The sequence below is a fragment of the Oryctolagus cuniculus genome, chromosome X (assembly GCF_964237555.1).
Source record: "Oryctolagus cuniculus chromosome X, mOryCun1.1, whole genome shotgun sequence".
In the NCBI taxonomy this organism is placed as follows: domain Eukaryota; kingdom Metazoa; phylum Chordata; class Mammalia; order Lagomorpha; family Leporidae; genus Oryctolagus; species Oryctolagus cuniculus.
The window spans coordinates 78,737,930-78,758,071 of record NC_091453.1 but is presented as its reverse complement, the minus strand read 5'-3'; the positions used below and the strand labels follow the sequence as shown (position 1 = coordinate 78,758,071).

Sequence of the window (20,142 nt, the reverse complement as noted above, 5' to 3'; positions counted from 1 at the left end):
TATTTATTTATCTACTTACAATGTAAAATCATATTTTCATTAAAAATTTCATAGCATCGAGTTAATTATTTGCATTGTTTAAAGAAAAATTATAATCTTTGTGTACAGATTTTATGAGATTCCTTTGGGCTTAATAACAGTTAACATATGCTTTAACAGCAAGAACTAAATTATGCCTCTTTTGTAAAAGGGCTTTATATATTTCGCTAAGCATATGAGTATTAAATATTGATTGGGTTTAATTATTACAAGCCAATTCCTGATTATAAAGCCAAGGAAAAATAGAATTGAACTACAATAAAAATCACAAAACCATGTGTATAAGTGGTGCTCAGCAAGAATTTATTAAACCAAATTTAATTGAAACCAGGAAACTGAAGTAAATATTCTTTCAGAATATATCCTGATACCATTAGTTTATTTTGTAATTCACAAAAGATTATATTGTACAAGACTCCTCAATAATTCAGTATTAGTTTCACAGATTCTTTAATAAAGATGAAAAATATTTCTGATTAATAAAGATAGGCAAGACAACTACTTGAAGTGTTTTTCTGCCACAGAATTATTAAATTCATAATTGGAGAGAGGTTTTTTATGCATGTTTTTGTTATGTACAATTTTGTTTTAAAGATTTTATTCATTTATTTGACAGGTCAAGTTACAGACAGAGAGAGGGAAAGACAGAGAGAGAGGTCCTCTTTCATCCTCTGGTTCACTCCCCAAATGGCAGCAATGGCTGGAGCTGGGCCAATCCGAAACCAGGTGCCACTAGCTTCTTCCGGGTCTCCCACATGGGTGCAGGGACCCAAGGACTTGGGCCGTCTTCTACTGTTTTCCCAGGCAGAGAGCTGGATCAAAAGTGGAGCAGCCAGGATACGAACCGGAACCTATGTGGGATGCCAGTGCCACAGGTGGAGGCTTAGTCTACTACCCCACAGCACTGGCCCCCCTGTTATGTACCATTTTATCCTGTACTTCTCTGCCATTTATGGAGACATAAGTAAGGATTTAGATGTTTCCACAATTTTATTAGCAAACTTGAAGTAGGACTGCAGATTCTCCTAGGACTTTGTTCTCTAGGCTTGAGGATAAATATTTGTGGTTCTGTACCTGACAAATAAAGGTGCAGCTTACTATTTCAGATGAAATATTCTGAGACTATTTCAGATGACTATTAGCTAATTTAAATCAGAATCCCCTCCTTTTTTTAATGACAGTTGGACAAGTTTTCTATCAGTTAGCCCTGAAAAGATCTTGAATTTAAAATTGCTGTCTGACACCAGCTCTGCATAGATAGGTTTTGTCTTTAAATAAAATCATGACTGACTGAAATTCTTGGCAAATTTTGCAATTCATTGATTGGGGTACAGCAACCATAAATATTTTGGTTAATTTTGAAGGCATAAGGAAGGTTAACTCCAACATTTACTGAGGGCCTATTATGACACAGATTCTCTTTTTAAGACTTTACATATCTTATATCATTTAATTTTCATAGCAAACCAAGTGATAGATCATACTTGTACAGATGAGGAAGTTGATGCTCTGATAGAAGGTAATGGGCTAAAAATCATTGGCATTGACCTCAGCCAAATACAACACATAGAATAATAGAGTAATCAAAGTTGAAAGCACACAACTTCTATTTTTTGATCCTTTGTTTTAATCATTTCTGTTCATATTAATCAGAGATTATGATATAGATTTTTGAGTCATATATTGAATTTCCTTATTTTTGTGTCCCAGGAAAATAATACTTTTCAAAGAATTCATGGATTCCTCATTATTTGATAAAAATGACTATGTATGTCTCTGCTCTCCATGTTTCTTAGAATATTAGGTAGCTTTGACTAATGAGATGATTATTTTAAACTAAATGTCTAAATTATTAGAGTTTTTATCCATGATAAAAGTAAGACCATCAAAACAGCTTCATGATTTCTTCATTCCCTTCAAAGAGATAGAAGCATATATTAATAAGATATTAATGAAAACCAAGAGAAATAATTTTTAAATATTTTAGAAAATTATTATAGTATTCAAACTTAAAATTAAATCGTAACAATAGTTTCAGATTGAGTTCTAATTTTGCTTAAGAAAATATGGTGCATATGTACATGTGCATGTTGTAATATTCTGGATATGATATGATTATAATAATGATATCATGGAGTCTACTATTATTAATTTCTCTGATAATTATAATGGGCAGTGAATCTATAGAATCACACTTATATTTTCCCTGACTAAAGACAATATTTTCAATAGTAGGTTCTACCTCCATACCCTCATGAGAAATGTACATTTTAAAAGACTTAAGAGATTTAGTTTCCAATGCATGCAAGCTAACAAACCCATAGGTATTTATCATCACCACAAGTCATTATCTAGCCTACAAGGGCCCAGAAAGCATAAGACAGAAGTGGAGAAAGTGGCAGGTAGAAAGACAGTTTCTAACAAACGTCATTAAGAAACTACTACTGTAGGAGACTACTCTAAAGTCACTTTGGAAATGTGAGACGATAGGAAGTCCTAAAAAGAAGTGACTAAGTACTGTTGCCAAAATCCATTGTACCACCCTGATTTACATCCCAAGCTCTAGCCCCTGCTGCCATTGCTGGAAGCCAGGTGGCCACATGGCCCAACCTCTGTGGTCAAGCTCCACCCCCATCCTAATGGGATTAGCTGCTCCTGCTGCCTTGCCTGCCCTCGGGCAAAGTTTTAAAAGAGCCTGTTCCTGAACACGTGCTCTCTTGGCTCTCCTCTCTCTTGGCTCTCCTCTCCCCTCTCTCCTCTTTCTCTCTTACAGTCTCCTCTCCTTTTCCCTCTTCGCCCCTTCCCTCCGGTCTACTGAGTTTTCTCCAATAAACCCTTTCCCTTTGTTGTACCTCTCCCAAACAACCGCCTGAAGTTGGTCTAATGGCAACTATTCCTTCTTAGCTTTAGATCAAAAGAAGGTGGGGCCGGTGCAGTGGTGCAGCAGGTTAAACTGTTGCCTGCACACCAGCATCCCATATGGGTGCTGGTTCGAGTCCTGGCTGCTCCACTTCCGATCCAGCTCCCTGTTGATGTGCCTGGGAAGGCAGCGGAGGGTGGACCAAGTCCTTGGGCCCCTGCACCCACGTGGGAGACCCAGATGAAGTTCCTGGCTCCTGGCTTTGGCCTGGCCCAGCCCCAGCTGATGCAGCCATTTGAGGAGAACCACAGAATGGAGGATCTCTCTCTCTCAGTCTCTGTTTCTCCTTCTCTCTCTGTAACTCTGCCTTTTGAATAAATAAATAAGTCTTTAAAAAAATAAAGCAAGTTCCTATTTATTTAAAAGGCAAAGAGAGGCACACAAAGAGAGAGAGAGACAGACAGGTAAGAAGAAAGGAGAGCTCCCATTTGCTGGTTCATTCTGCAAATGCCTGCATTAGGCCAAGCAGAAGTCTCTCCCATGTAGGTGACAGGAACCTAACCACTTGAGGCATTACCCCTGTCTCCCAGGGGCAGCATTAGCAGGAAGCTGGAGTCAGGAGCTAGAGCCAGAATTGAACCCAGGCACTCCAATGTGAGATAGGCATCTCAACCACTAGGCTGAACACCTGCCCTTAACTTCTGAATTTCTTAGCAGCGTACTGGATCCTGTAAGAAAATCTCACTTCATTTTGTTGTGAGCTAAGAGGATATCTTAAAAAAATAAAACCCAATATTTTAAAAATAGAGAAAAAACCATTGCAACAAATCAAACAATACTGTGGTTCCAGATTGCAGCAAGTTTAAAGGCTTTGAAATAAGTAGGACCTGAATATAGATCCTGGCCCTACCACTTACTACTGTATTGGCTTGAGAAAGTTACTTAAGCTCTCTAAACTTCCTAGTCTTCTCATCAGAGTAATGGCCATAAATCAATGCTGACCTCTTAGAGGTTGTTTTATGAGATCAAATAAGATTATACACATATATTTCAGTGAGCTAAGTACCTAAGTCATAATAATCACTCAGTAAAAGTATTCTTTGGACAGGAAAGAAAAGATGCTGAGGTTTACTTAGGAAAGTAGAAATGATGATGGTGGTGATGATAATGATGGGGAAAATGTTTTGTGTAAGCAGTATTTACAGCTGTGTAAGCAATATAAAATATAGCTAATTGGTTCTTTTTTTTTTCTTTTTACTTTTCAGTGTGCACCTAATTGGCCTATTGGTTTGGCAATGTGATATTTCTGTAAGCCCAGTAGCTGCTCTAGTAACTGACATTTTCAATACCTCCGATGGTGGACGCTTTAAATTCCCAGACGGGGTACAAAACTGGCCAGCACTGTCAATCGTCGTAATAATAATCATGACAATAGGTGGCAACATCCTCGTTATCATGGCAGTAAGCATGGAAAAGAAACTGCACAATGCCACCAATTACTTCTTAATGTCCCTAGCCATTGCTGATATGCTAGTGGGACTACTTGTCATGCCACTGTCTCTGCTTGCAATCCTTTATGGTAAGTACAAATCTATTGGTTTTGAACCATATCATGTCATAAACTTGCTTCAGTTAGTATGGTAAACACTCATGAAGTTAATTATTTTACCTGAAGCATTTGGAAAAGGAAAAGCAATTTGTGTGATGGAAGGAATTGGATGTGTGTTTCACATTTATTAAAGGAATCAGTAGCATAGTCTGCAAAAAAGCAAAACAGACATTTTATAATATGCCAAGAATAAATATGGATGTTCTGTTGCAAAGTGGCATTTGTAAATAATGGGTGTACAGAATGGGGCAGCGACAGAACCCTCCTACCCCTGTGTTCTGGGCAGTACACGCATCTACCACCATCTCTTGTACAAAGAAGGAAAAGCTGGCTTCTCACCTTTAACAAACACATTTTAAGTAACCCTTTTAAATGTTGCCAGACTAAGTAGTTCCTCCAAAACTGGCACTCAATAATAGCTGGGGTTTTTTTTGATGGGTTCCAGAATTCATGTTTTTACAAAGAGATAACACACAAATTAATTACTAATTATGTAAGTGCAAGTTCACACCATTGCTATAAAAATGGAGGCACTGGAAGTTTTAATATAGTAGGGCACTTCAAAAAGTTTGTGAAAAAATTAAATTAAAAGATGTTTATTTTGGTGTAAAAAATTTTTGAAATCCATGCACAGTTTTTTCATAATATACATTCCTATGTTCTTTTTGAAGACCCCCTTTTTCAGAGATTTTAATTTTCTTTGTATTTTCTACCATCTCTTTATCTTCTTTATTTTAACCAAAGTTTTGTTGCTAGCTAATATTTATGATGAACAATTGAACACATTATACAATTCCATTGAGTATCTCTTCTAGGAAGTTGAGAGGCCAGTTTGAATTTATTGCTGATGCGTTTTTCTCACAAAAGCGTAAAATAGACTTCCAGCTCCCTGGAGTGTATGATACAATTAGGCTAGAAGGAAAAATATCGAAAAGTACCTAATTCTCAAATCCTAAATCATATTAAAGCAACTAGAAGATAATCTTTCACAAAACTTAAAAATTAATTAGCCTGTTCTAAATATACAGTAGCAATAAATTATCTTAATAGGTATTTTTTAAAATGTTCTCAGAAAATATTCTTTTCCTATCTTTATTGAGCTTCGATCTTACTTGCTCAGTGGGTATATTTCCACTTTATAGCTCCAAAATTAAATAAGAAAAGATTACCTGTACAAAATGAAACTGTGATTTAGATTTGTCCTTTCATGTATTTTTTCTGCAGTTTTTCCTTAAAAAAAATACATGGGTGGCCAAATAATGGCATTAGCATAAGTCTAAAAATCCAGAACCATATTCCATGACTGCCCCTCCCCTCAATAAGTAATAAGAAGAAATAAGCCTTCAAAATACCACCACCGAGTTGGGAGAACATTCAAATTCCAATGTATCTTTATTGAGCTATCTATTATATTCCACCACATGCTGCTGTGGAAGAGAAGGGTAGTCCTGGGAGGAAAGCTTCATGAAAGAGACAAATAGAAAGCTATTAGGAAGCCTAAGATTGATCTGATGTCACCACAACAAAGAAAGTCGGCAGTAAGTATGAAAACACTGAAGTTTTGCAAGAAGACCAGCCTTTAGGTAAGGGACTTAAAAGTGTGCATAGGACTCCAAAAAAGCAGTCTTGGAAAAACAATTCTTTGAAGGTAGAGGAGGATAAAGAAGACAATGAGAGGTGATTTTGAAAAAAAAAATGCAGAGTGAAATGAAAGAAGCAGGAGGGATAAATATCATCTTATAATACAAAAAATATCAATTCATCACCTTTTTGCTACAGCCTCCCACTGTCCTCTAAAAGCTCCCCCAAGTAAAGAAATCATACTTTGTACATAAAGAGGGTGCACTTGAGCTTGGAATCTTGGAAATTATCCATAAACTGCCAGCTACAATCATTGAAATTCAGATGTAACCTGTCTTTTTTTTTAAGATTTTTTTTTATTTGAAAGACAGTGTGACAGAGTGAGGAAGACAGAGAGAGAGAGAGAGAGAGAGAGAGAGAGAGAAAGAGACCTTTCATCTGCTGGTTCACACTCCACAATGGCCACAAAAGCTAGAGCTGGGCCTGGCTGAAGCCTGGAGCCTGGAACTCCATTTTGGTCTCCCACATGCGTGGCGAGGGCCCAAGCACTTAGGCCATCTACTGCTGCTTTCCAGGCACATTAGCAAGGAGCTGGATTGGAAGGAGAACATTTACTTAACCCACTATGTCACAATGCTGGCTCCCAATGTAACCAGTCTTTATGAATACCAAGCTACTAGAAAATTTTCAGAATATGAGAATCAAAACAAGGTATCTGGTGAAAATTCCTACAAAGAAAGAATGTCTAATGGAAGAAAACTATAACAAAATATTTTGAATGAAATTAAATTGTCTTCAACCAAGTGCCTTGAAGCAGGAATCTAAAAATTAGGAATAGAAATAAACAAAAAAAAATAAGACAATCTGAAGAAAAAGTTAATTGGACTAAAGACAAATAAAATAGAAGAAAAAGATAAAAATATATCAGAAATGGACAGTAAATTAAAAGTTCCCCACAAATAACTGATTCATTTGAAAATTTAATAAGGAGTACAGAAAAGCAGATTAATCACAAAGACAATGAAGATGAGGTAAAGAAGTAGAAGGTATCAGAAAGGGGTTGAAAAATGTAAAAAAGAGCCTATGTATTACCCTTGAGATAGAAAAATAATGTAACAGAATTAATATTTAAAACTAAATACAAGAGTGTTTTCTAGAAATAGGTCTAAATGTGTATGTTGGTAGGTTCAACCCAGTACTAGAAAATTGAGCTTGAACAAATTTGAATTGTATAGGAACATACAGGAATATATCTGAATAGATGATAAATGTAAATTTTAAAAATCCTGGGGCTGGTGCTGTGTGGTAGTAGGCTAAGCCTCCACCTGAGGTGCCAGCTTCCCATATGGGTGCCAGTTCAAGTCCCAGCAGCTCCTCTTCTGATCCAGCTCTCTGCTAATGGCCTGGGAAAGCAGTGGAGGATGGCCCAAGTGCTTGCACCCATGTGGGAGACCCTGGGGGAAGCTCCTGGTCCCTGGCTTAGGATTTGCCCAACTCCAGCCATTGCAGCCATTTGGGAAGTGAACCAGCGGATCAATGACCTTTCTCTCTGTCTCTCCCTTTCTCTGTCTGTAACTCTACCACTCAAATAAATAAATAAATCTTTTAAAAAATCCTTAAGTATTCTAAGCAAAAAGCAGGACTAATTTACAACAAAAGAAAGAGTTAGGCCTTTCACATAATGAAAATGACAAAGCAAAGAGTGAAGTGATACTTTCAAAAAATTCAACCATTTATAAGAGAGTCTGTAAAAGGAAAATGCATAAGAATAGAAAGCAGATCAATGGTTTCCAGGAACTGAAGGTGAAAAGGTAATTACAAAAATCTATATTGGTATGATAAAACTCTTCTGTATCTTGACTATGATGATGGTTATACAGAAATACATACAATACAACTAAAAATGAGAGAAGAAAATAAAGGGAGGGGGAAGAGAAAGAGTAGAATAATATTACTGCTTTTTTTGTAAGTAAAAGATTAGAGTTAAATAATACCATAAAAGTGACCAATTAGAGAGTAATATATTTAAGAACAACACATGGACGTAAGGTCACTGATGATGATATAAATGGAAACCTGTTAAAGTGAAATGAACACTATGAGAAACGGTGACTTGATCAGCCCTCACCCTAGGGGACTGTTGATGAGCAATTTAATATGTTATCCCTCTTAGTATTTTTGTTTGTTTGTTCTACTTAATACTTTTGGTTGAATACTGTAATAAATACACAGTTATTCTTAAGTGTTGAAACTTAACTGAAAAGTGATCGCTGTTAAATATAAGAGTGGGAATAAGAGAGGGAAGAGATGTGCAATTTGGGACATGCTCAAGCTGACTTACCTCAAACGGTAGAGTTAGAAACATACCAGGGGATTCCAATTCAATCCCATCAAGGTGGCATGTACCAATGCCATCTCACTAGTCCCAGTGATCAATTTCTGTTCACAATTGATCATAATGATAGGACTAAGAACCAAAGGGATCATATAAGCAAGAATAGTGTCTGCAAATACTAGCTGATAGAATAAAAAAGGGAGAGAACCATCCAACATGGGAAGTGAGATACACAGCAGACCCATAGAATGGCAGATGTCCTAAACAGCACTCTGGCCTTAGAATCAGCCCTTAAGGCATGCGGATCCGGCTGAAGAGCCCATGAGAGTATTTTAGGCATGGAAAGCCAAGACACTCTGGCAAAAAAAAAAAAAAAAAAAAAAAAAAAAAAAAACAACTAAATGAAAGATCTCCGCAAGTGAGATCCCTGTGGAAAGAACGGGTCATCAAAGAAGGAGGTACCTTTCTCTGAAGGGAGGAGAGAACTTCCACTTTGACCATGGCCATGTCTAAATATGATCAGAGTCGGTGAACTCAGGGGGCTTCCATAGCCTTGGCAGCTCATGACAAGAGCCTAAGGTGATTACTGAGGCCATAAACAAGAGTGTCAATTTGTTAAGCCAACAACAGGAATCACTGTGCACTTACTCCTCATGTAGGATCTCTGTCCTTAGTGTGCTGTACATTGAGATTTAATGCTATAACTAGTACTCAAACAGTATTTTTCACTTTATGTTTCTGTGTGGGAGCAAACTGTTGAAATCTTTACTTAATGTATGCTAAACTGATCTTCTGTATATAAAGAGAATCAAAAATGAATCTTGATGTGAATGGAAGGGGAGAGGGAATGGGAAAGGAGAGGGTTGCGGGTGGGAGGGACGTTATGGGGGGGAAGCCATTGTAATCCATAAGCTGTACTTTGGAAATTTATATTCATTAAATAAAAGTTAAAAAAAAAAGATATAAATACACAAGCTTAACTCCTAGAACAAAATTACAAATCTTAAATAACAATAGAAATGTAATTAATAGAGTAGCCCAAACCAATCAACTAGAGAAAGAAACAGAAACAAATAATACAGAATGCATGTAATAATACCATGATAGAATATGATAAAATTGAAATCACATACATCGTAATGTAATAAACTTGAAAAAAATTTTAAGTTTACTTTCATCTACTTGAAAGGCAAGCACACAAAGGAACAGAGAGAGAGAGTGAGAGAGATTCCACCTGTCTTCTCAAATGCCACCATCAGCCAGAGTAGGGCCAGACCAAAGCCAGGAACCTGGAACTCCATCTTGGTCTCCCATGTGGGTGGCAGATGCCCAAGCACTTGACCCATCATCTGCTGCCTCCTGAGTGTGTTTTAGCAGGAACGTGTATTGGAATCAGAGTAGCCAGGATTTGAACAGACATTCCATTTGGAATTTTGATGTCCCAAGACGTGGTTTAACCTCCTATGCCACAACACCTGCCCCAGCAATAAACTTTAATGAACTTAACACACAAATAAAAATAAAAGGTTTCTAATTTGAAAAACTTGCTGTATAAAACATGAACAGTTAAAAATACAATGGTTCCTGATTAAAAATAAATACATAGGCCAAAGTATAACAAGCAAATGATAATGTTCTGGGTGAAACAGCAGTGAAGAAAGACATCCTTGGTTCTTTGTCTTGCATGAAAGAAGAGTTTCCAAGAGAACAACACAGAGAGAAAAGCAAGATTTATTTGAGTCCGAACCTCCTGCTAAAGCAGCATAGAGGGAGGCTCCAAGACAGGCAAACCTGAAAAGCTGGTGGAACTGGGGTTTTTTAAAAAAGCACAATTTTGGGGAAAAACTAACAGTCAACTAACAATCAGTTAGAAAACAGGGACAAAACACAAACACATCAAAAAGCCGGATTCATAATCTTGTTTGCCCTGTATAGCTTGCTCAAGATAAAAAAATAACAAAAAGCAGAAATTCCGATTTTGATATGTAAGTATATCTCAAGTGAAAAAAGCAGCATGAGTGAAAAGAAGGATGCTTATTAGTGATAAAAATCACAATCAATAATAAAGATACAGCAGTTAAGAATATCTATGCATCCAGTAACACAGCAATAAGTTTTATAAAGCATAAACTATAAAATATGGAAGAATAATGGGAGATTGCAGTAACTACTCAGTACAACGATTAGACAAAAAGAAGTAAGAAAGGTGGGAGTTTTATGCAGCTGTAGGGTTGCTGCATGGACTGTCCACATCCCATATAAGACTGCTTGGGTTTGAGTCCCAACTGTGCTCTGTATTCCAGCTTCCTGCTAGTGTGTACCCTGGGAGGCAACAGATGATGGTTCAAGTACTTGAATTTCTGCCACCCACATGGGAGACATTGGATTAGGTTCCAGGCTCTTGGCTTCAGTCTAACCCAGCCACTGGTCATTGTGGGCCTTTGGGGAGTGAACCTTTCATTCAAATCAACCTTTCAAATCAACCAATCAATAGGAATATAGATCTTATGGATGTATATTGAGCTTAAACTTTATTATAATTTACCTAATTTTTAAGCATACATGCAGCACTCACAAGCATTAATCATATATTAAGTCACAAATAAAGTATTACAAATGTAGAAATATTACTAAAAGTACTTTCTGGTAACAATTCAATAATGCTAGAAAGTACTAACAACAAAAATTTTAAGACTGTCTAACCATTAAATATAACAATTTTTAAACAATTCTTGATAGAAAAAAGAAATGCAAATGGAAATTTTAATCACAGAATTTCTTTTGAAATATGATAGCAAAAACATTGCATATCGAAATCAACAGTTTATACTCAATCCATTGCTCAGGGGAAATTAATATATCTAATTACACTTATTAGTATAAAATTAAAGTTTGCAAATAGTTTAATTTCCAGTAAACAATCTTAGGAAAAAAATTAAAGAGCAAATCAAAGGAAATGACAAAATAAAAACATGAAAGCTATATTTGGCAGAATAGAGAATAAAAGAAAAATATATGTAAACAGAAATCAAGTAATCCTCATTTTGTAGAAGATTTTTTTAGTTGGAAAACCACAAGCTAATTTAAACAAGGAAAAAAGCAAAAAGCATAAATATACAAAATGTGACATGACAGGGGAAATAGCTATTGAAACAAAATTCTTAAAATCATCAGATTACTTTGTAGGTTTATATGCAAATCAATTGAAAATGTAAAATAGTAGGAAATTTGTCAAAGGCGTCCAGGTTAACAAAATTATCCTGTTTAGAAATAGAGAGGAACATGGCCGGCACCGTGGCTCACTAGGCTAATCCTCCGCCTTGCGGCGCCGGCACACCGGGTTCTAGTGCCGGTCAGGGCGCCTGATTCTGTCCCGGTTGCCCCTCTTCCAGGCCAGCTCTCTGCTGTGGCCGGGGAGTGCAGTGGAGGATGGCCCAAGTCCTTGGGCCCTGCACCCCATGGGAGACCAGGATAAGTACCTGGCTCCTGCCATCGGATCAGCGCGGTGCGAAGGCCGCAGTGCACCGGCCACGGCGGCCATTGGAGGGTGAACCAATGGCAAAGGAAGACCTTTCTCTCTGTCTCTCTCTCTCATTGTCCCAGGGGATTCCAATTCAATCCCATCAAGGTGGCATGTACCAATGCCATCTCACTAGTCCCAGTGATCAATTTCAGTTCACAATTGATCATAATGAAAGTTCTAAGAGTCAAAGGGAGCACATAAACAAGTCTAGTACCTGCTAATACTAACAGACAGAATAAATAAAGGGGAGAGTGATCCAACATGGGAAGTGAGATACTCAGCAGACTCATAGAATGGCGGATGTCCTAAACAGCACTCTGGCCTCAGAATCAGCCCTAAAGGCATTCCAATCTGGCTGAAAAGCCCATGAGAGTATTTCAGGCATGGAAAGCCAAGACACTCTGGCAAAAAAAAAAAAAAAAAAAAAAAAAACAAAAAAAAAAAAAACAAACACCTAAATGAAAGATCTCTGTGAGTGAGATCCCAGTGGAAAGAACAGGTCTTCAAAGAAGGAGGTACCTTTCTCTGAAGGGAGGAGAGAACCTCCACTTTGACTATGACCTTGTCTGAACAAGATAAGAGTCGGAGAACTCAAGGGGCTTCCATAGCCTTGGAAACTCATGACTGGTGCATAGGGAGATTACTGATGCCATAAATGGGAGTGTCAATTTGTAAAGTCAACAATAGGAGTCACTGTGCACTTACTCCTCATGTAGGATCTCTGTCCTTAATGTGCTGTACATTGAGACTTAATGCTATAACGAGTACTCAAACAATATATTTCACTTCGTGTTTCTATGGGGGTGCAAACTGTTGAAATCTTTACTTAATGCATACTAAACTGATCCTCTGTAAAAAAAAAAAAAAAAAAGAAATTATCAACTCCCAACTTGACTCTCACTGGGATTAAACATGACAATAGGTCTGATCTTATTTCATCATCATTTAAAAAAATCATCTATTATTTTTCACTTTATGTTTCTGTGTGGGAGCAAACTGTTGAAATCCTTACTTAATGTATGCTAAACTGATCTTCTATATATAAAGAGAATCGAAAATGAATCCTCATGTGAATGGAAGGGGAGAGGGAGTGGGAAAGGGGAGGGTTGTGGGTGGGAGGGACGGTATGGGGGGGAAGCCATTGTAATCCATAAATCGTACTTTGGAAATTTATATTCATTAAATAAAAGTTAAAAAAAAGTTAAAAGCAAAAAAAAAATGATGTTGGTCAAAGAGTAAAAATTTCAGTTAGATGTGAGGAATGAATGCTGAAGACCTATTGTACAGCATGGTGAATATAGCTGATAATAATGTATTGTATGCTTGAAATTGCAAGAAGAGTAGATCATAAATGTTTTCAATACAAAAACGTTAGGTATGTGAGGTGATTGAGGTATTTATTGACTTGATTTCATCATTTCCCAATATAGACATATACCATAAATATATAGAAAATTTATTTGTTGATTGTTCCAATAAAAGCTTAAGAGAAAAGAATCAAAAGCCACATTAAAAATGTAATACACTGGCCAGCTCTGCGGCTCAACAGGCTAATCCTCCGCCTAGCGGCGACGGCACACCAGGTTCTAGTCCCAGTCGGGGGCGCTGGATTCTGTCCCAGTTGCCCCTCTTCCAGGCCAGCTCTCTGCTATGGCCAGGGAGTGCAGTGGAGGATGGCCCAAGTGCTTGGTCCCTGCACCCCATGGGAGACCAGGAGAAGCACCTGGCTCCTGCCATCGGATCAGCACGATGCGCCAGCCGTAGCGCGCCAGCCGCGGCGGCCATTGGAGGGTGAACCAACAGCAAAAGGAAGACCTTTCTCTCTCTCTCTCTCTCTCTCTCTCTCACTGTCCACTCTGCCTGTCAAAAAAATATATAATACACTATGACCAATGGGATGGCCACACTATTATTCCAGTAACACTATATTGACTCAATATTAATAAATCCTTTAATAAAATATATTAATATATTACATAAACATTAATAACTGATTTTAGTTTCAAAACAAATATTATAACAATTTTGGTGCAATTATAATATGTTGACTGAAAAATTCTTTGTCAAAATTCACAGCTACTCTGATAAATATTACGCAAGAAAATAGTGGTTGGGAGTACTTTTCTGCTAAGATAAAATATAGATAACTTAGTTATACAGCTCACATATTAATTGGAAAACACTAAAGACACTTGTACTAAGACCAGGGAAAAGATATGCATGCCTGTTACTTCATTTACATTTAACACTGGAGTGTAGATATTTATCAGTGTTGTTAGACAACTGCAAATAACAAGGTTAAAAAAACTGAAAAAGAAAAACTATCTTTTTTACAGCATATATTAAGCTCCCTAAAAACATAAGAATAAAGCTACTAAAAGTAAGATATTCAATGAAATAGCAAGTGCAATGATATTATGCAAAAATAAACAACATTAAAATCAAAAAATAGCAAGTTGGAGAGGAGAAAATCCCATTTAAAATAGCAAGAAGAGATTATACAAAGGAAGAAATGTGTAAAACTCACAGGAAGAAAATATTAAAACAGCTATTGGAGAGACAGTGAAATATTGACATATTTGACATAATATAATAATGATAATAAAAAAACACATGGTAAACTGATCAATAGAAAAGTTCAAAAACAAATAACAAACTCATAGAAAATATTTGGAATCACTATGCTCCTAAATCTGTATATATGAAATACATGAAATTTGTTCACCTTATATAAATAAAAAATTGTACAGCAAAGCAAAATAAAAAAGGGCTCATATCCCCAGTACATAAAGAATTCTTTAAAACTGAGATTAAAAGAATCAACACTCAATAGAAAAAAATGAGCTGAGATAACTTGTGATTTTTAAAAATATTTTATGTATTTTAAAACATTTGTTAATGTTTGGATTATGTATGTACATTATAAATGTAGTCCATAACTATATGAAAATGTTTAATCTCAGTCATTAGAAGGGAAATGCATAATAAATAAGACTGAAATACTTTTTTAAAACAGATTTATTTATTTTATTTGAAAGGTAGAGTTACAGAGAGGCAGAGGCACAGAGAGAGAGGTCTTCCATCTATTGGTTCACTCCCCAGTTGGCTGCAATGGTCGGAGCTGTGCCAGTCTGAAGCCAGGAGCCAGGAGCTTCTTCAGGGTCTCCCACATGGGTACAGGGGTCTAAGGATTTGGGCCACCTTCCCCTGATTTCCCAGGCCATAGCAAAGAGCTGCATTGGAAGTGGAGCAGCTGGGACTTGAACCAGCACCCATATGGGATGCCGGCACTGCATGTGGCAGCCTTACCCACTTTACCACAGTGCCTGCCCCTGAAATATGTTTTTTTTTAAACTTACCAGATTGGCAAAATTTAAAACACTTGATATTATATATATATATGACATTTTATATATATTGTATATATGACATATATTATATATATGACATATATATAAATACATGACACCAATATAGCAAAGCTGTGTATGTGGGGTCATAGACATTCTCATATAAAACAATAGTTAACTTGAATTATTGTATTTAAAAAAACGTATATCTTACAAAAAATCTTCAGAGATGGTTTCACTAACAAATTCCACCAAATATTTTTAGCATGAACAATAAGAATTCTGCACAATATTTCCAATAAAACAGAAGCAAAAGGAATATATTCTCCATCATGATATGAGTTCAGGATTACCCTGATAGTAAAACCAGAGGGGCTGGTGCTGGGGTATAGTAGGTTAACCCTCCGCTGGTGGCGCAGACATCCCATGTGAGTGCTGGTTCTAGTCCCAGCTGCTCCACTTCCAGGCAGCTCTCTGCTATGGCCTGGGAAAGCAGTGGAAGCTGGCCCAGGTCCTTGGGCCCCTGTACCCGCATGGGAGACCTGGAAGAAGCTCCTGGCTCCCGGCTTCAGATCAGCCCAGCTCCAGCCATTTCGGCCATTTGGGAAGTGAACTATCAGATGGAAGACGTCTCTCTCTCTCTTCCTCTCTCTCTCTGTAACTCTGCCTCTCAAATAGATAAATAATTCTTTTTAAAAAAGAGACATCATATTCAATAAAATTAGAGATCAATTGCTTTTTATCATAGATACAAAAATTCCCAAGAAAATATTGGTAAGTATATATATATATGTATATAAAGAATAATAGATTCTGAAATAGCTTGTCCAACACTCAAAAATCAATGTGATCCTTCATCTCAATGGACTAAAGAAAACAAAAATCATATTATCATCCTAATTATAGATTGGTTGATACAAAAAAGACATATCACAAAAATCAATATCCATTCAACCACATACTCAGAAAACTAGGAATAGAAGATAAATTCCTCAATGTGATGAAAGAGGTCTCCAAATATCCTTATGCTGATGTCATATATTATGGTGAAAGAGTGAACTATTTCACCTGGAGTTCAGAAATAAGATTAGGATGTCCACTCTGACCACTTCTATATAACATTATACTCTAAGTACCATGAAGTCAAAAAAGAAAAAATTAATGAAACACTGAATGGAAACAAAATTGTTTCTATTAAAAGATTACAAATTTTTTTTTGACAGGCAGAGTGGACAGTGAGAGAGAGAGACAGAGAGAAAGGTCTTCCTTTTGCCGTTGGTTCACCCTCCAATGGCCGCCGCGGCTGGCGCACTGCGGCCGGCGCATCGTGCTGATCCGATGGCAGGAGCCAGGTACTTCTCCTGGTCTCCCATGGGGTGCAGGGCCCAAGCATTTGGGCCATCCTCCACTGCACTCCCTGGCCACAGCAGAGAGCTGGTCTGGAATAGGGGCAACCGGGACACAATCCGGAGCCCCGACCGGGACTAGAACCCGCTGTGCCGGCACCGCAAGGCGGAGGATTAGCCTAGTGAGCCGTGACACCGGCCAAAAGATTACAAATTTGTCTACAAAGAAAACCCTAAGGGATCTACAAAGAAGCTCCTAGATATAAATAGCAGGTTGTTTCTAGAATGACTGTCAATGATACCTGCCTACTGGGATTTACTCTCTTATACAATCCATTCCCCCTTGTTGTAGGCCGACCTAGTGACTTGCTTTTAAAGAGAACACAGCAAGTGGTTGAAGGTCACTTCAGAGATTAGGTTATAAAAATGGTGACTTCCGCCTTGCTTGCATTCTCTCTTCCTGGCACTTCCTTTTACCCATTGGCTTGCTTGCTGTGATGAAGGAAGCTGCCGTGTTATAAGGTGTCCTAAAAAAGAGGCCTATAGGGTAAAGAACTGAAGGAAACCTCTCACCAACACCCAGTGAAAAACTGAGGGCTTCAAATGAAATCCAACAAATTATATCAATCATTTGAGTAAGCATGCAAGTGGATCTTTCTCCCGTGGAGCTCTGGGGTGGCTGAAACCTGGATGACAACTTGATGGCAGTCTGTGACAAACACAAAGAAGTTGATATGCCATGACCAGATTCCTGGTCAACAGAAACAGATAAGATATATTTTATTTTTTTATTTTCATTTTCATTTATTTGAAAGGCTACATATATGTGGGGTGGGGGGGAGCTTACATCTACTGGTTCACTTCCCAAACACTGCGATAGGCCAAAGCCAGTAACCAGGAACTCCATAAGGGTCTCCCAAGTGGGTGGCGAGGACCCAAGTACATTGAGACACCACCTGCTGCCTTCCAGGGTGCAAATTAGCAGGAAGCTGAATAAAAAAGCAGGGAAGGACTTGAATGCAGCACTCCAATATGGGATGCAGGCATCCCAAGCAGAGGCTTAGCCACTTCAACCTCCTAACTAATGAATGATTTTAAAGCCAAATAGCTTTGGAAATAATTTGATATGTTCTGAATTATAACAACTAAAATGTGAGTTTAGCAAGTTCTTAAGATGCAAAGCTGATATGTATAAATAAACTGTGTTTCTATATACTAGCATTGAAAATTAAAATCAAAATGTAAAAAAGCTACATGTTAGCATAATCAATAAACCCATGAAATTCCCAGGTGTAAATTTACCAAAATATGTGCAGAAATTGCTGAAAACTTCAAAACAGTGATGAAATAACGAAGATCCAAATAAACAGATACACCCTGTTTATGGGTTGGAAGGATTACGGTGACTTGATCAGCATAGCCCTGACTGTTAATGAACAACTTAATACATTATCCCTCTTAGTAGTTTTTTTTGTCTGTTCTACTTAATATGACAGGATTAACATTCTTAAGATGTCACTTCTCCCTTGAATGACCAGTTGATTCAACACAGTTCCAGTGAAAATCCCAGAGTGATCAGTGGTATGGAACAGCAGGTTAATCTGCAACTGTGACACCAGCGTCCCCTACTATAGTGCCTCTTCAAGTCTCAGCTGCTCTGCTTCTGATCCAGCTTCTTGCTAATGCACTTGAGAAGATGGCCCAAGTGCTTGGTTCCCTGCCACCCACATAGGAGACCTGAATGGACTCCCAGGCTCCTTACTTTGGCCTGGCCCAACCCTGGCTGGTATGGGCATTTGGGAAGTGAACCAGTGATTGGAAGATCTTTTTCTTTTTGACTCTTCCTCTCTCTCTCACTCTGCCTTTCAAATAAATAAATAAATAAATAAATAAATAATTTTTTAAAGTCCCAGCAGCTTTTTTGTTGTTGTTGTAAAACTCAACAAGCTAATTCTAAAATGTATATGGAAAGGCAAAGGACCTAGAATAATCAAAACAATTTTGAAAAACAGTAAAACTGGACAACTCATAATATTTGACTTGAGAGCTTACTATCAAGCTACAGTACTTACGGGGGCAGTATTGTTTTAGAAGGATAAATGCTTATATGAATAGATTAGAACTGAAGATTCAGAAATCAACAAATATGATTGATTTAATCTTTAACAAAGCTTCAAAGGCATTTCACTGGAGGAAGAAGAGTCTTTTTTAACATTGTTACAAATATTAGACACCCACATACAAAAAAAAGGACTCGGTCCATATTTCACACTTTGAATAAAGTTAACTCTAAATTGAATATAGAGTAAATGTGACATTCAAAATCATTAAACTTCCAGAAGAAAACACAAGAGAAAAATCTTTATGATATAGACTTAGGTCAACAATCCTTATCTATGATGTAAAAAACCATGAGCCATAAAACAAATGCATAAAATGAACTTCATCAAACTTTAAAATGTTTACTCTTTGGATGAAACCATTGAGTGAACGGAATGGATGCCACAAGCTGGTAGAGAATATTCAATAATATTACATAGAGTTAAGGATTTGTAAAATAAATAAATGAAGAACTCGCAAAGCTAAAAAATAAGAAAAACAAAGTTAATGAAACATTAACACAAGATCTGGACAGTTCCCCAATGAGCATTTGTAAATATGAAATAAACATTAAAATTTCAAAAGAAAGTATTTGTAATAATTAGCCCAAAGGATAGCAAATCATGTTTCTCTTAGGAAAAAAATTTAAAAAATCATTGCTGGCCCTAAATTTATTTGTATAATAAATTGAATGCAACCTTAAATTACCTCGTTACTATTACACGATACTTCATTAATGTATGTTTTCATCCTTGGAGCTATTATTTATAGGTTATAGCTATATTATAAATATGTAACAATGCAACCTCCATGTAGCTAACATACTTTAAGTTTGAAGTTGGATTAACATGAAGATTTGAATTTTTAAAACTTCTTATTGATTTAGGATGCCAGATCGTATCTATTTCCCTTGTGGCAGCTTGACATGTTTTTTTTCTGAGTTCATACAGCTATGTTAAATTCATCTCTTTTAAGAAATGGCAGACTTAAATGAAACCTTCAGTAGCAGTGAAATGTGAATTATCATTGTACAGCATCAGTGCATTTTAAGTCATGATGACCTCTTAAAGAAAAAATGATGAAAAATTTTGCATCTCCTGAATGCTCCTTGAAAACACTGAGTCTGCAATATTTACCATGTCACTATTCAAGCCATTTCTTCTTTTGTAGCATTCTTTTCCCATTTTGTTGTCCTCTCATTCTATGTGTATTTGAAGCATCATGTTTAATCTGTCCTGTTTTTCATCAGTTTAAAGACACCAGAATATATATACAATATCTATGTAGATTAATGTTACCTCTTGGTAGCAGTTGCTTTGATTGTACATTATCTTTATACTTATAAAGTCATGGTTTTTTACAATTCTTTGAATATATTTTTAGGCTCTTGATCCCACTG

General features: G+C 36.9%; 1 protein-coding gene across 1 annotated transcript in view; it reads left to right on the top strand.

The window, feature by feature from the left end:
* The window catches only part of HTR2C (5-hydroxytryptamine receptor 2C), a 354,866-nt gene that overhangs the window by 155,434 nt on the left and 179,290 nt on the right, over positions 1–20,142 (top strand). Inside the window, exon 4 of the mRNA XM_017350005.3 lies at positions 4,165–4,478. Coding sequence (XP_017205494.1) covers positions 4,165–4,478 — 314 coding nt within the window. The remainder of the gene's footprint in view (positions 1–4,164; positions 4,479–20,142) is intronic.